Source organism: Calidris pugnax, unplaced genomic scaffold (genome assembly GCF_001431845.1).
Source record: "Calidris pugnax isolate Ruff unplaced genomic scaffold, ASM143184v1 scaffold9, whole genome shotgun sequence".
Classification (NCBI taxonomy): domain Eukaryota; kingdom Metazoa; phylum Chordata; class Aves; order Charadriiformes; family Scolopacidae; genus Calidris; species Calidris pugnax.
The window spans coordinates 1,407,299-1,424,459 of NW_015090778.1; the positions used below are offsets into that span (position 1 = coordinate 1,407,299).

General features: G+C 44.6%; 1 protein-coding gene across 1 annotated transcript; it reads right to left on the minus strand.

The window, feature by feature from the left end:
• Positions 1-5,876: 5,876 nt before the first annotated feature.
• SLC16A3 (solute carrier family 16 (monocarboxylate transporter), member 3) lies at positions 5,877-13,038 on the minus strand. Its single transcript, XM_014953976.1, has 5 exons — positions 12,975-13,038; positions 11,295-11,538; positions 10,664-10,807; positions 9,510-10,277; positions 5,877-8,035 (listed from the first exon to the last, which is right to left on the minus strand). Exons 2-5 carry the CDS (start codon positions 11,515-11,517, stop codon positions 7,749-7,751), a joined length of 1,422 nt encoding a protein of 473 aa, XP_014809462.1. The 5' UTR covers positions 11,518-11,538; positions 12,975-13,038; the 3' UTR covers positions 5,877-7,748.
• Between the last annotated feature and the right edge of the window lie 4,123 nt (positions 13,039-17,161).

The window sequence follows — 17,161 nt, forward strand, 5'->3', positions numbered from 1 at the left end:
GGTGCTGAGAGGCCTGATCCTTCAGTAAGAATCTGGTTCACAACAGAATCCTGCTAACTTTATCAGCAAATTATTTGCACAGGAGTAAACACTTCGTGACTTTTTCTCAGCCATTGGTGGGTTTTTTTCCTGCTTAATCTTATTAAGATAATACGCTTTGGTTCTGTTGACAAAACCATTGCGTGCTGCGGGCAGAGGGACAACAGAAAATGAGATGAGAGCTGTATATACACGATCTACACAAATATACAGTCTACCAAAAAAAAAAAATCTTTTTTTTTTTTTAAGATAGTCTTCTTTGGTTTTCTCATTTTGGGGAAATTCTGGACTCAAAATGCATAGGTAAGCTGTAGGTCTGAGAAATATAAGCACACCGGACAAATAGGAATGTGGAAAAAGGTGAAATTGTGTAATTAAGCCCTAGTCTGCTCTGTCTTTGCTGTGAGCAATCCCGTGTATTCCAGGTGGGGCGGGATGTGGAACAAACCAGGAATTGCTTTGGTTCATTATGCACTAAGAAGCAAATGCCTGGTGTGAGCTCAGAACCAGACAAAACACTTAGTTTAATTACAGTCCTCAGCTTGGCTGGGAGCTGCGAGCCTTACAGGCAACGCGGCTTCTGGTATTTCCAGTAACCCCTAAGGAAAGGAGAAACCTGCAATTCACAGTATTTTGAGGTCACGTGCAGATTTTTTTTTTCTTAAAAGACCCCAAACAGCAAATGTTTTCTTTGCTCTCACTGCTAAGAAATTGTATTTCAAGTTTGTCTGACATTGTCAGCCATTGGATCTTAAGCTACATTTTTCAGCAAGACTGAAGAGTCTTTTGCTATTTAAAAATTTTAAATACTAAAATCTAGATACGCTTCTTCATTGGATTCAGAGGTTTCCAATGAAAGGCTTTAAACTGCCGAAACAGTAGTAGATGAAGAGTCAGAAGAGCAAGAGCAGCTGGAGTGTTGCAGAGATGATGAAGCAGGTATTGACATCAGTCCAGGAACAACCAGCAAATAACTACAGGTAAGTAGCTTTTTACTCTCTCTGCCTCTAATTTTCCATACTTCCTCAGACAAACGCAGGGCTGTGACCTCACGGACTGTGGCACTAACAAGATGCTTTTAAGACTCCTGACTTTCGCAGTGGATGTGTCTTTCCTGCTGGCACAAAACTGAGCTCTGTTCCAGAAGTGATCAGAAAGCTGCTAAAATAATACATTCCAAAGCTGTTGCTTCTCATACACAGAGCCTGGGCTGTTGTCCAGGTTGTTTACTCTTCAGCTATCGGTGGGTCACCTTCCTTCACGAGGTCCAGCAGCTTTGGGTCATGCCCCTTTGCCCCCCAGTGAACGGCCTGACTCCTTTCTTTCAGACTCAAAGAATAACAAAAATAAAGGTAAAACTCTTCGGTTTTCTGTCCCAAGGATGTGCTGGCTGCACCCTAATAAATTCTGTCACTTCAGTCCACCCGGGGACGTTCATTCCTGCAGCAGCACGTGGCCTGGTCTGGCCAGTGGGACAGCAAAGCATTTGATTACACCGTAAGTCTTACTAATTTAAACTGGCATTAAAAAGGTAATCATATGTTTATTCAAACATGGGGGTTTATGTAAACTAGACCCGCAGTGTTTTCAGTGTAAATACACAGAGCAACTTTGGAAGCTGAGCTGAGAGAGATCTCTCCAGAATTTCTCAGCAGAGGTAATTGGAATTTGGCACAAATAGCAAAACGTAGCTCTTGTTATATTGAAGAAACTGTAATTTTTATTCACTTGGGTATATCCTTGAGATTATACCTTGAGGAGCTGGTCTCAGCTGGCATACCATAGCATTCAAAAAACCCCCCTGTCAATATATTCTTAAACTATGTTTTCTTAGGAGCTTTCAAGTTCTAGAGAGCATCAGATAAAGACAGGTTGCTGGCAGGTCAGTACTCAAAATATTTAGGGCTTTATACGTCGTAGCAGTTCATAAAACTTTACCTGCAATCAGCACCTGGAGCACTCTTCAGAGGACAACAACAGTAATTTCCATATGGGCCACCATAAAATTAATAGCTATTACTTTAAATCAGTTGCTGCTTTAAAATAGTCTTCAGGGTCATTTACAGCAGGAGCCCATTTCTGGTTTGGAATTGGCCAAACTATGAGTCACAGCAAAACCAGTCCCCCTGCCCACATTACATTCTGGCTGCCTGTCAGCTCGGTGTCACCTCTCGTTTTCCTCTCCCTAAGCACCCTGGTTCTGTGTAGCCATTTGAGTGTGTGCAAATGAAGCCCAATTGCCACATCTGGGTGTTAAAAGTGATTTTTTTCTAAGCTTAGTTTCTCACACCCACAGTTTTTGACAACCAAATAAATATTTATTCACTACATTTGCAACAGTTTACTAGAAAAGCATAAAAAAAATACCTAACTATAAATGTACACGTTACATTAAAGTGCAGTAACAAGAAACAAAAAGTTATCTCACTTGCACAGAGCAGACGTGTAACTCCATGATCCCAACCCCCAGTGGCAGAGACACAGACACACGTCCCCGAGTCAGTACTTACCGCTGGAACACGGACGTGTTTGCATTCTCCAAAAAGCCCTCCCTTTAGGATTCCCAACCTCAAACAAGCTTTTCTTTGGGATGTGAAAGGTGCATACGTGAGTCTCTTTTGATTTTCATTTTGAAGTTTGATCGCTGGGTTGGGGAAATGTTTTAATTTCTTTTTAGAGAATGATTTGACATTGTCTAACACAGTTGTTTGGGTGGAATTTAATATTAATAAACAACCACAAGATCCATCCAGTCCTTCACATCACACCTTCACTCCATCTCGAGTCTCAGCTGGAGGGAACTGGCTGCTCTAGCAGCAGGTACTGGGAAAGACTTGCTGGGATGTATTTAAAGACTGGAGAAAAATAAAATCTAGAGATTGTGATTTTAACCAGATAGCTGCATCACTTTAACGTTTTTAGTTGCACTGAAATCTTGTAGGCTCCAAATAGCTACAAGATGTTTTATTTAGAATTTTTTAAAAAGCAAACTTATCTTTGTATAGGAAGAAGAAGGAAATGGTTTTAACTCTGCATTGCTCATTGTCTAGTAAACAGCCACACTGTCTCTGTTCTACTCTGCTGGGTATAGTGCATGTTTGATATATATAGATCAATACATACATATATAAATATATATATATGCATGCACATATACACCTTTATAGAGTCTCTGTGTGTTACAGGCATTTATACACACTCTCTCTCCTTGCATTAGGAAATTAAGAGCCGATGATTCATTACCTGATCAAACATACAATATTTTAACCATAAATCCTGTAGTACAGAATTTAAAGAATGTACGAAGATCTAAAAAGCTTTAAAAATTATGCCAGCCTGTACACTAAAGACCATTCATTAGTTTCAGAGAAATAACCTATGAAATCTTTCAACTGTTTTATATAATTGTACTTGGATTTTTTGCACTTGTGTTGTTAGATTGTTTCCCTCACAGAATTCTTAAATAGATGAATGAACTTTGTGTCTAAAGAAATTACATTTGTTCCAATTGTGTGTGATGCAAGAGCTAATCGTGATGCTGTTTTTGAGATGCTTGGCAGTTCAGTTGTATAATTACCTGCCTTTTCCCCTTTTCATCCCTTTTCTTTTTTCAAATCACAAAATTTTAACCAGATGAAGGATGAACAAAGGTTCATCGAGGTAGATGTCGCGTGGAACTGTTCTGCTTGTGGCCCCGAGCAGCTCGTGTCTCTTTAGTGGTGCTTTATGACTCCAACCGTGCGCATCCTCAATATGAAAGAGCACATCTCACAAACTGCTCTTCAGGGGATCTCAACGGTGTTTAGATTAAAGAAATACTGCACCAGAAATACCTGGAGGGGTTTAAAAGCAATTCCGTGTGAATTTACAGTAAGCAGAGTTAAATTAATAAGGAGCCAGGCTAGTTTTGCTGAGAGAGTGTTCCAATAGGATCCTCTCCTCCTGCGTGTGCCGCTTCCTGGCTGGTGTTCGAAGCCAGTGCTGAGAACCCAAGGACTCACTGCTTGCCTTTTCTTTTTTTATTCTTTTTTAACATCTTGGGGTAGGAAGGAGGTCTATAAAATAGAGGAACTCAATGTAAAAGCCTTTGGGACCGTGTCGGTGGGAGCAGTCGGTGTGTGCCTCAGCAGACTGTCCCGCAGCCATCCGGGCTGGGGCTCTGCCAGGCACGGAGACAGAGCCAGTCTCTTCCCGAGGGAATAAAGGCAGCTGAAGGAGAAGAGGAGTGGGCACACCTGAAGGGGCAGGATGGGAGCAGGGAGCTCAACTGCCTCCAGAACTCAGTTGTACTCCCAAGCCTCCCAGTTTTGACATTGCTCATCTCTGCGTTGCTGCTTCTTGTAAATAATGAAAATGGTAAAAGGTTTTACAGCCTGTGTGAAACTCCTTAGCAAATGAAATCCCAGCCCTTATTTCTCACAGTCGATGAGAGTCCTGTGGTTTGGCCTGTCCCGGGCAGGGGGTGTCTCCTGCTCTCACCAATACTCCAGTCCAGTGGTGGGTCTGTGCTGGAAATAGCACAGAGGACTGGCAGCCCTGCTCAGAGTAGCTCATCTCAGAGTAGAGGAAAAGAACGTGTATGGGCCAAGGAGGCACTTCCTGTGAACACTAGATTGACTTCAGACATTATTTATGATGTCTTGTGAAAATGTGTTTCCCTTGTCTCAGTAACTTCCTCTTCTGCCCCAACCACATAAAACTGTAACAAACGCTTCTTGTTTCCAGCTTAACCATAAGGGTATTACGTATGGAAAATGAAACAGTGCTGCTGGAAAGTCAGGATGATAAGCCCAAATTTTCAAGATGTCACAGCCTAGACAATTTGCAGATGGTTCAGAAACTTAAAATTGTGCCAAAACCTGAGGTCAAAGGAATAACCATGTAGTTCTGGGATAACAGGATGGCATTATTTAGCAAAGAAATCTGGTGATCAAAATCCACAGTAAGACAAAAATGGCTGTTTGAGAACCTGAATTCGCTTTTAGGAAGGTTTCTAGTTTTTGTTTTTTGAAACAGAACAGGGAACTCCAATCTGAAAGCTCTGTTCCAGGTTTCCATGTATCCCCTGAAGCAGGCTCCAGGGACAGGGAACTACTAGAAAGAGTCCAGTATGTATCCCCTGAAGCAGGCTCCAGGGATAGGGAACTACTAGAAAGAGTCCAGCGAAGGGCAACAAAGATGATTCAAGGATTGGAGCATCTCCCTTATGAGGAGAGACTGAGAGAGCTGGGACTCTTTAGTCTGGAGAAGAGAAGGCTGAGGGGAGACCTTATCAACGCCTACAAGTATCTCAAGGGAGGGTTGAAGGAGGAGGGAGCCAGACTCTTTTCAGTGGTTCCCAGTGAGAGGACGAGGGGCAACGGGCACAAGTTGGAACAGAAGAGGTTCCACTCAAATATGAGGAGAAACTTCTTCACGGTGAGGGTGACGGAGCCCTGGAACAGGCTGCCCAGGGAGGGTGTGGAGTCCCCTTCTTTGGAGATTTTCAAGACCCGCCTGGATGCTCCTGAGTAACATGCTCTAGCTCTAGGCAATCCTGCTTCAGCAGGGGAGTTGGACTAGATGATCTCTATGGTCCCTTCCAACTCTAGAAATTCAGTGAAAATTCAGTGAAATTCAGTGAAAATTCAGTGATATCAGAAGCTGATCTGTAGATTCCGTTTTCCTCTTGCCCTCTCATAGAGTGACCTTCTGGAGCCAGCATCTCGTGTTCCAGGTATCAACTGAGTCTTCAGCAAACCGGAGCTAAGCTCGGTGGCTGCAGTTCTCACAGCTAGGACGTGCCAGCGCAATTCCTGCCACTAAATTAATAAAAGGTTTTAAAGTAACGCGCTTTATGCCATAGAAAAATAAAACCGTTTATTCAGAGCAGCACCCATTTCTTTTTTAAAAAAAAAAGTCGTGATCCTAACTTTTCAATTTCTGTGCAAGGTTGTCCTAAGAATGCAAAACCCTTTTGAAGAAACTACCAGAATGGAAGCTGGTATCTAAGATCGTTCCGTTAGGGAATGGGTCATGGTTTTGGCACTTTGTTGGATTCACTGTATGTTTCTGTTAAAATGGTTGAGTATGAAACAACTAATGGTGTTACTTTTAAAAGGGATACATGGTTTTAAGGGATTAGGATCTCTCAGTTTGTGGGTTTTTTTTAGATTTTCAGTTATTAAGTGGAACAGTTTTGGCACCTGAAAGCCAATATTCCTTTGCTACTAACAAGAAATCTGTTACACTTAGTCTGTTTTGAGGATTGTGCTGCAGTCACAAAGCCTAGAGAGCTTTTTATAAATGTCTTTGAAAGGTGGGTAGTACGATTTTGTAGAAAAGATTGCATTTCTTGAATGTGTTTGGTGGAAAAAAAAAAAAAAAAAGTAGAATATCTTCCTTTCTTTTGTATTCAGTGTCCTCACAATGAATCTTTTCCCTTCCTACATTTCTTCAAGTGTGCATCGCTGCCTTGTCTGATCTGTTTCTTCTCCTTCCCCACACCGATGGCAGAGATGATTTAAAGACTGACCAGAGACTCCCTGTTCTGTTTGTGCAACGAGAAGCAGAGCCGACCCCATTCTCAACTGGTCCTTAGGCATTGCTGTCATAAATATCATCACCAGTTCTACTGTGTTTCCGCAGCCAGCAAGAACAGCACCTTCAATGTCCATGGATTAAGCAAAAAGACAGGGAAGTGGGGTAAACCGAGCAAAAAAAAAAAAAAAATTAAAGACCTTCCTATGTTGCATTTTAAAGATGGCTAAGGTTTTGAAATAGTCCAGTCCCTTCCCTAAGTCTACCCACTCTATTTTATAGGTCATCTGGAAACTTACACTGTTTCTTTTATATACAAAACGGACAGTCTTTCAGAAAATTCTACTAAACCTATTATCTGTCTTCTCCATGTTACTCGTAGGATTATGTAGTATTTTTCAGTGCTGCAGGGAAACTGTGCTGAAAACTGGGGATGTAAAAGTAGGCTGACTTGGTTTGCTTGTGGTCTGCCAGGATCCATTCTGCTCATTTTATTATTATTTTTTTTGTAGTACTACCTGGGAATACCACTTGCGTGATCTGCTGAGGACAGGATCTGTAATGTGCCTTCCCACATACAGTATTTCCGGATGATAATTACAAAGATTACAGTTTTTGACAAAACTCAGAAATACATTTACATAAATCAAAGTAACAGATATCAAAATTAAATTAGGGCTGAGCCAATTAATCTAAAAATCTAAAAAAGTAAGAAATTCAAAAACCTAATGGAGACCTTTAAGTTCCTGAGATTTTTCTCCATCTCAAACTTTCCCCTTCACAAAGAACACAGAAAGGGAAATTATATTTAGCCGCACAGCAAGCACAGCGATTTCACCACTATTGTCTGAAAACACACATATGATTCCACTTTTCTTAAAAAATACTTCTTCCTATATCTCTTCCAAGTGAGCTGTTTCTGGTGATGCGTAGCAAGACTCTACTTGTGTTTATAAAAGCTTCTTAAGTTTACATAAAAAGTATAACCACGATACTCCACCTTTTACTGTTAAAGCTAATTTTCCGATAAAAGGTTGTCTAGCACATCGGCTTCCAGAGACGCCTGATGAGCTAAACGGCCTCCAGTTAATAAAGCAGATGGCCCAGCCCTAAACTAGTTCTATTTCTAAAATAAATAGTGTTGAAAAAAATCTTTCTTTTCTAAACACTTTGTCGGTGTCCTGTCAGGCTCACACACACGTTTCTGGGTTAGTTACAACTTCACCATTTTTTTCAGGCTCATCTTTCAGAAACTGCTCCACTTCAATAGAGTCCACCTTGGCATCTTCAGGAGTTTTGTCTTCAGATTTGTTTAATTCCTCTCTTTCTGCTGCTTCATCTTTTGTATGTGGTTCTTCTGGTTTTTTCTTAATGCAGAAGAAATTTCCCAAGGCCAATACGAGTGCTGAGGTGGTAACTTCAATTCCAGCAATAATAAAAACGAACATGTACCTTCCTGTTGCATCCAAGAGTTTTCCTGAAAAAGACAACATTACAGGTCATTAACAAAAGTTACTGTCTTGCAATGGATTTTTTCCTGCTTTCTTACAACATTTAAATGACTGTCTAGAAGTACCATGATGATCTAAGCAAGGTTTTTAGTAGACATAGTAGTAGAAATAGTATTTTAACAAGTTTATAATGATGTATTTCTTAATTATTTCGATTCAGTTTAGCATTCACTGACATTATGTCACATCCCAAACCACACACTTCCCTGCACAACACAGACAAATGCTGTGTGTTTCAGATCAAAATGCACAGAGTCATGCAATTCAACTGAAATAAACCCAGCCTTTCCTTCATACGCAAGAGCTGAGACAAATGCTGTGTGTTTCAGATCAAAATGTGTGCAACAATGGCAGGGATCTGTATCATCCGCGTCCTCTCGCTCCCTATCTCATTTCCCTCATATCTATCTCCTTACACAGGCAGTGCCCTGTCTGCTTAACATGCAAATCTTATTTCATAGGAAGTCTGAAGTCTGATTCTGACACTTTGGTGGTGAGGTGGAGGTGAAAGAGCAGGAAGGGAGGCTGTGAAAGACGCGCCTCTCCAAACCTGGAGATGGAAGGAAGTTGTGCATGGGACTGTTTTTTCCATGAGGGGGTTCTGTCACAATAAAGATACTTGATGCTTTTAGTGTCTGGTATAAATAGTAAACATTTTATGGCAGTGAACTGGTGGGTTTGGGGTGGGTTGTGTTTTCTTTCAATTCAGGGTCTGTAAAATTTATGTTCTTTGATTAGTAATCAATTTGCAATTTTTAATTCAAATTAATGAATTTGAATATTTTGTAATGTCCCCTTATTCTTGGGTTGTGAGATGTGCAATTTCCTTAAAACAGGCCAGTTTGTAAGATTTTTTTTTTCCTCCTTTTTCTGATGTTTTCTTTTCTCCTCCAAATCTGCCGTAGATATAGAGAATCTTATAGTCCTCCTTGTAAGATTTTTTTTTTTCCTCCTTTTTCTGATGTTTTCTTTTCTCCTCCAAATCTGCCGTAGATATAGAGAATCTATCCTAGTACTTCCATAGTACTGTAGAGAATCTATCCTAGTACTTCCCCAAGAAAATTGACAGGTTTCATATTCTCAATCCCAACTCCAAAGAGGTCTGAACTTCACAGTGTGTGTAAAACCCGTCTCATAGGATATTAGCCATCTACTAATAAGAGACCCAGTGCAGGCTTTCAGTGGAGGAAGAGCATGATCTCCAGATGGCAATTCAACCAATCCTGAAAGAGATCCAAGAAGGGAAAGATTCATTCCACCCTGTCTTGAACCATTTCAGATTGTAACTGCTGAAAGTCACTGAAGCCTGTGCTCCGCTAGCACAATATGCACTTCTCGAGTGACTCGTGTTGGCTTTTTCCTCTGCTCCCTTATCATACAATTTGTGTACACGGCTGCCATGCAAATGGTTTTGAATTCTGAACTAAAGGGAATACTTACCCGCTGATGGTGGACCAATAAGAACAGCCATCGCTTCCGCCAGGAGAACTAAACCGATAGCACTGGAAAACTTCTGAGTCCCAACAATAGCCATGAGAACTTCAAACTGAAGAGCGCCTACCATTCCGTAAGAAATGCCAAAGAAAATGCAAAAGACCACCAGGCCAGCATAATCGACAGACATAGAACCCATGAGATCTGTAAAACCATTGAAAATCATAGCAAAACTGAAGAGGTAGACACAGCGCGGTCTAACCCATTTAAGCCCAGCTACCATTCCACAAATAGGCCGAGCAAAGATATCAATGAATCCCAGAATAGTCAGAAGAAAAGCTGCTTTGGTGTCTTGATACCCTAAATCCTTGGCATAGCTCACAACAAAAACTGGGGGAACAAAGAGGCCGAGCACCATGATGGATGCTGCTAGCGTGTAGATGACAAAACCACCGTCTTTAAACACACTGAAATCCAGCAGTTTTTTCTTTGCTTTCTTCTCAGTTGATTCTTTGGTAGCTTCAGACGTTTTGGGTGGCTCCAAAGGTCTCATTAAAGCTCCACACACGCAGCAGTTGAGCAGCATCCCACCCAGTATAAGGAATCCTCCTCTCCAGCCATACTCGTGTTGTAGTATCTGCCCCAGCGGTGAGAGAGCACAAAGAAAGACCGGGCTCCCAGCCGCGGACAGCCCGTTGGCTAAGGGACGGCGTTTGTCAAAGTAACGGTTTAACATGATCAGGGAAGGCTGAAAGTTTAGTGCCAGACCCAAACCTGTAACAGAGGGTACAGAAAAATTGATACTTGCCTCCAGTATCACTATTAAAAAAATTCTGATTACAGTTTTTCTGATTCATGACTTCAAAGAGTTCTATTTCAAGTGGATAAAACAATTCTAAGATAACATTTGTACAAGCGTCCCACCTCCATGATATTCTTGTGCTCTACGGTTACTCTCACTGATTACAGCAGCAGCTATTAAACATACCAGAAAAATTAACGTTCATGAAAAAACAAACAAATTTATTCCCCATTTACCTGTCATCTTTATAAAAGCCCATTTAGATGGTCTTGATAATTTAGATATTTGTCGCTTGTACCAAGCTTCAACCTAAAGCTAAGAATAGGCTAATTCATCTTCAGCCAGGCACACTACTCACCAGTGATCACACCCGCCGTTAGGTAGATCTGAACGATGCTCGTGCAGAAGGAGGCGATCACCATCCCCATGGAGGCAAAAAGGCCACCCACCAGCATGACAGGGCGGCAGCCGAAGCGATTGACGCACACGCTACAGAGCGGACCTGGGCAAGAAGAGCAGGTTACAGTTGCTAAGATAAACTAATTTTTGCAATTGGTTTTATGTCAATTTGCATTTCTTTGGTGGATTTGGCTGCGTTAGATTTACGGTTGGACTCGATGATCTTAAAGGTCTTTTCCAACCCAAATGAGTCTATGATTCTATCTGTACTTTGTCCATACTGTCAGGCCAATCCGGAAGAGTGTTCTTGCCTCTACAGGCAAATACTTAATCTTTTTCATCTTCAGAGTGCCCTGCAATTTTTCTTGTTCATTGTCTTGAATAGCTACTGAGTTACAAACTTAATTTTATATGCAAGCGGGATATGGTTAAATAACTTTTGGATTTATGTGATTAACTGTAATTCTTTGGAATGCCTTACTTGCACACAAGTAATGATACGCAGTCATGACTCACACTGGAAACGGCTGTGTGATTTACAAACATAACTGTATGATGCAACACTGTTTCAAAACCAAAGAACCGCCTACCTGTTCCATAAAGCATGGCCAACAGAATGGAGGAAATCCATGCAGTGTCACTATATCCGATGCCAAATTCCCGGATCAGTTCTTTAAAGAAGACACTAACTGCCTTAGGAAAGGCATAGGAGAATCCTGTGATGATGAAACAGCCAAAAAGGACAGCCCAGCCCCAGCCTCCGTCAGGGGCTTTGACACCAGATGGACCATCATCAGCTACGACAGCTCCCATGATGAAGCTCTACAGTGTTCCCTAAGAAACAAAAATCAATTACAGTCTATAGACATTGGTACAATTATCTCACTAAAAAAAAGGCAGAAATTGCATTACAGTTAAAGTTACAAATAAGATACGGGACTGTTATAAATACAAATTTTGAAGATGCAGTGCAATTTTAACTATTCCTTGTTTGGGTTTAGTCCTTACAAAGCATGTGAAAAATACCAAAAAAAAAAAAGAGATGCACACAGTTGAGTTTGAAATGAATGTCCCCTCACGGCTCTCTCAAAGTCAGAACTGGATTTGAACCAAATCGCTGTTTCACACAAAAACTGGAGCCTTTACAGCAGGTCAGGGGTGTGTTTGACTCAGAAATATGCAGTAACTACTGCATTAAAGTCTGCAGGATTTTTGTTACACCACCTTTTTATATAAAGCTCCTGGATGACTCTCTATTCACTTCAGGAGACCTGGATGCCAAATCCTGGTGCATCACATTCTCTGAGGAACAGCAGATGAATCACCCAGGCTCCTTTTTTCCCTGCTGAGAACAGCAACACAGCCCTGATGCACCCCTATCTCGAAAAGATTGATCCCTTTGAGCTTCTGATGAGCTATGGGTGCGCATGGCACCAGTAGCTCTGCAATATCAATGATAACAGGGAAAATGCTGATTCAAACCGTTCGGCTCCCATGTATGAACAACATGAAGACAAAGGAGCCCAGGGGCAGGAGAAAATCCCACTATTTCTGAATTGTCAGACACATTTCATGGAATCATGGAATTGTTGGAGTTGGATGAGACCTCTAGAGACCATCCAGTCCAACTCCCCTGCCAAAGCAGGGTTGCCCAGAGCACATCACTCAGGAGCATCCAGGTGGGGCTTGAAGATCTCCAGAGAAGGGGACTCCACACCCTCCCTTGGCAGCCTCTGCCAGGGCTCTGCCACCCTCACCCCAAAGAAGTTCTTCCTCAGATTGGAGTGGAACATCCCATGTTCCAGCTTGTGCCCGTTGCCCCTCGTCCTGTCACTGGGAACCACTGAAAAGAGTCCAGCTCCATCCTCCCTCAAACCACCCTTTGGATACTTGTCAGCATTAATAAGGTCTCCCCTCAGCCTTCTTTTCTCCAGGCTAAAGAGCCCCAGCTCTCTCAGCCTTTCCTCACCAGGGAGATGCTCCAACCCCTTAATCATCTTTGTTGCCCTACGCTGGAATCTCCAGCAGTTCCCTGTCTCTCTTGAACTGGGGAGCCCAGCACTGGACGCAGGATTCCAGTTGTGGCCTCCCCAGTGCAGAGCAGAGGGGGAGAATGACCTCCCTCCACCTACTGACCACACTCTTCCCTACGCAGCCCAAGATCCCATTGTCCCTCTTGGCTATAAGAGTACATGGCTGGCTCATGGAATCCACCAGGACCCCCAGATCCTTCTCCTCACAAGTTGGGGGAAGGGTTGTGTGGTTCTTACTCTTTTGTATTAACTGTCCAGTGGCGAAACAAAGCCGGTAGCAATAGGTGAGGCGGGAACAGCCACCCCCCGGAGGACACGGCTGAGGGGGCTCCTCCCGCGGCCGGGACCCTCTCCCTGAGGCGCTGTGGGGGCAGCCCCCGAGACCCGCAATGCCGGGCACCCCCCGCCATCTCCGCTGCCTTCTGAGGCGAGTCACCGCTCGGAGCTCCTCGGCCAAGCGCTTCTTCCTTCACAAAAGAACCCCTCCGAGCTTCGGGCCCCGCAGCCGCCGCACCGAGCCCGATGCCCAACGCCCCCCAGAGCCGCTCCCGCCTTGCCGTGCAGCGCCTGTGGCTCCCTGTAGGCCACGCTGGGCTTGTTGCCCCCCCGCCCCAGTGCTGGCCGCGCCGCGGGGGGGGGGGGGGTGGGGGGGGGGTGTCCCTCCGAGGGGCTGCGCCCCGGAAGAGCGGGGCTTGCGGGTGTCGGGGAAACCGGCCGGTTCCCGGCGCTACGAACATCCCTTCGCTCTCCTTCACCTCATCTCTAGGGAGATCGCGTTTTGGCCCCAAATCAGCCTAAAACCAACACCCGGGCCCTTCCGACGCCATCCTCTGCGGACGGGTCTGCACGCGCGCAGGCGGACATCGGTCCCCGTCCCCCCCCCTCCGCCCCCCGCCGAGGGACCGGGGCCACGGCAGCGGGAAAAGAGCATCAACCGGAACCAACGGGCGCAGCAAAAGATGCTCTTCCCCCGCCGTGCCCTGCCAGGGGGAGACTCGCCCACCGTCCCTCCCGGGTGAGCTCCCGCTGGACCCGCATCGGCGACATTTTCCTCCGGTGAAGCCTCCGAGAGAGGAGGGAACCCCCCCGACCATCGCCAGCCGGGAGGGAAAGGGTTACATCCCTCCCCCGTCCCCACGGCAAACGGGATGCCACCCTTGGGATTTGTTCCAGATTCCTCCCATTCCCAACGGGTTCTTGCCCCCCGTTTTGGGGATGTGTAAAACAAAAGGGCGCAAATGTAGTTAAATCTGCGGGGATTCACGCTCCCGAGATTATCCTCCTGTTGCCATGGAAACTAATACAGGATCAGTTGGGAGGAAATATGAGGTGATGGTAGGTAGCGTTGAGGGTGGTGTGTTTGGTGTGACAGTGCAGTGGACACAACAGGAGAGCGTTTGTGTCCTAAAAAGGAGCAGCTAGAAGTTGCAGGAATCTAATATCTGTGGTTTAGCTACTACCCTCACTGGCCTTTTAGGAAGGACATGCATGAGTGAATATGCAGCCTGACCTATATATGGCAGACATCTGCCCAGCCTCGAATTCCTCGGATAGAAATAAATGATGGTTATCAAAAATAAAACATGAACTTTCCTGTAGGGAACCCAGTTCAGGCTGGAATTCAGTCCGGAACCCCACTAGGTTGAGAATGGTACAATCACAAAATGAGGGAGACGGTCTAAGCTGAGCAATCACAGAATCCTAGAATAGTTAGAGTTGGAAGGGACCTTAAAGATCATCTAGTTCCAACCTCCTGCCCCAACCTCCCACCAGGTTGCCCAAAGCCCTCTCCAACCTGGCCTTGAACCCCTCCAGGGATGGGGGCTACAACTTCCCTGGGCAACCTGTTCCAGTGCCTCACCACCCTCACAGCAAAGAATTTCTTTCTGCAGAGATCCTCCTTTGGTTTCTTCTCCGTGGAATGAGGAGGACGCTCACACTGTCCTCACGGGGTGTTGGGAGAACGGATGCGCTGAAAAGCACGGAGTGCTCAGTGCTGTGTCAACAGGAATCAGAAACCTCCTATATTTGCCCAAGGGTATTAAAATCTAAGCAGACCAAACAAAAGATAGATGTTATTCTTGGTTTTGAGTGAAGAGCCCTAAGACTAACCAACTCTACTGAAATTTTGTAGGAAATGACCCTTGCAAGAATAATTTTATTCTAATATCCTCCAGACCCTGGTTATAGCCCTCTGCATCTAAACCAACTATCCTTTGCATCGACATCACCGACATCTGCCTTTTCAGCATGACTTCAGCTCTTTCCTGATGCTGTAAAGCACTAATGCACACAGCTTTAATTCAAATGTTATTTATTACAACTCATTCCTAGGTCTGTCACACAAGCCATTTTGATGGGCCACCGGTATGACACAGTAGTGCGTTTCTTGTGGCTTACCGGCTTAAATAGCAGGCAATTGAACTACACATTAATTTCCAACGGCTGCTGCAAACTCCTGCTGCCTACAAAATCATTGCTGCGTTTAGCAACGCCTGCCCTGACTGCCCATCCTCCCCGCCAGGCCCTGCAGGGACTTTCACTCTCCCATTTTGGCCTCCTCCGTTTTATCAGAGACAGTTTTCCAGTCCCCGCTGCCTCTGTGTTTCGTAAGGGTTTGCCAGCTTCCACCAGTCTCTCTTATCTCTCTCTCAAAACTCCTAGGACAAACCCCACCGCAGTTCCGTGCTGTCTGGAGCTGTGGGTGATGTTCCACACCAACACTTAGTACTAATCAATCTCGAATCTCCCCTCAGCCTCAAACCATTTCAGCATCCAGTAATGTCCATGGTAGTTACCAGCAGACAGCAATGGCACAGCAAATCCACGCGGCAGTTTTCTGTGTGGCAAATATTACTATTCACCAGCGTGGAGTCTATTATCCGGGTAAAGTGCTCTATGGGGGAAGTTGCACTTGTTCTTTTTTATGTAATTAAAACCTTAGAACCTTATTCTTTACATTATCTGAGAGAATCAGATTATATTATTGGTTTCTTAGTTGTTTTTATTTTATTTTTCCATAATGAGCATGTTACCAACAAGTGCCCCTAACTTACACTGCGCCATAAGCAAAAGAATAACCCTCAGCTCTGCATGATAACTTCACGTTTAAAGAAGTATTACCGTGGCTTTCTTCTTAACAAGGAACTGCTCTTTTAATCTTGAGATAAATACTTGCATAAATATTTTCATTAATCACAAATACAACAGTAGCTAACAGTTCCATCTTCTCAGGTCCTACCTTTGAAACAAATACACTACTTCTATAACAGCAGCATTGTCCTCCCTGCTTACTGTCTTTATAACAAATGCCCAATTTCTGGAGAAGTGGACTTATTTTTCTAAAGCCTACAGGGTTGTTTTTTTACCCCACAGCCATTACCATAAACGCATTAATGTCAGCATCACAGCTGCACCATAAGACTAGACAACATATGCCCTTTCTACGTGCACAGGAGAAGCGACAACCCTGCTGCCAGTCGCACCCGAATTATCTGGCTGCTTTCCCTAACGCTCTCAAAAATAGAAGTTGCAGAATCCCAACTTCAGTCGAATACTTATGATTCGTGTATAATGGAAATTAATGTCAGCCCTGCAGCTCTGCTGGCTTTGCAATGTGTCTGAGCTTTAGACCAAAAAAAATAGAAATTCTTGCCAATTGTTTATGGTAGAAAAGTGACCTTATTTTGTTTAGTATAAAACCAAGAAGCGACAGGGCGAGATGAGTATTAATTAAGGGTCCTGTCCTGTCACTGGCTGGACATATGAGCTTATCTTTGTGGAATATCATGGATCCACCCCAATACAAAAAGTGCTGGCACGGATATCTCCTGTGTCCCACACGAGGTTGGCACCCGCAGCTGAACACAGCGGGGAAAAGACCGTCTTGGCCAAGAGATGTCATTTTACACCATCACTTCGGAGGGGGAAGCTGCACGACATGGTGTCATCCATCCAGATCTGGGAGTCCCCACTTCAGCCACCATTGGAAATGTCAACTTAACATTCCTGCCGTTCCCCTCGGTGGGACTGAACCCCAACAGGTGTGACGCTGCGCAAACACATTCCGCTCGAAGTGAAACCACCGTCGGGCCCCGCCTTAACAAACCCCCGCTCCCTCGGAAATAAATATTATAAAACCCTGCGTGACTTCACCCTCCGACACCCTCAACTGAACGGTTTTCCCACTCGCTTTACGCCAAAAACATCCTCAAAGCCGCCGGGGACGGGCGCCTTCCCGCTGCCGGTGCTCACGGGCCGGGCCGGTGAGGAAGTTGTGTCCCCGCCGTCCACCCCCACCTCCGCCCGCGGCTGCTTTTCGCCACAGAACGGACAGAATAAAGCAAAGCCGGAGCCCCCCTTCCCGGCGGGTCCCGAGCGGCACCAACGACGGGCTCTTCCCCCGCCGGGGCGGCCCCGCGGGG

Coding starts and splice junctions, on each gene's coding strand:
- SLC16A3 (XM_014953976.1), bottom strand. CDS start 11,517: ATGGGAGCTGTCGTAGCTGATGATGGTCCATCTGGTGTCAAAGCCCCT. Junction 10,808..11,294: donor GGCCATGCTTTATGGAACAG/GTAGGCGGTTCT, acceptor CTTCTTGCCCAG/GTCCGCTCTGTAGCGTGTGC. Junction 10,278..10,663: donor AACGGCGGGTGTGATCACTG/GTGAGTAGTGTG, acceptor CCTCTGTTACAG/GTTTGGGTCTGGCACTAAAC.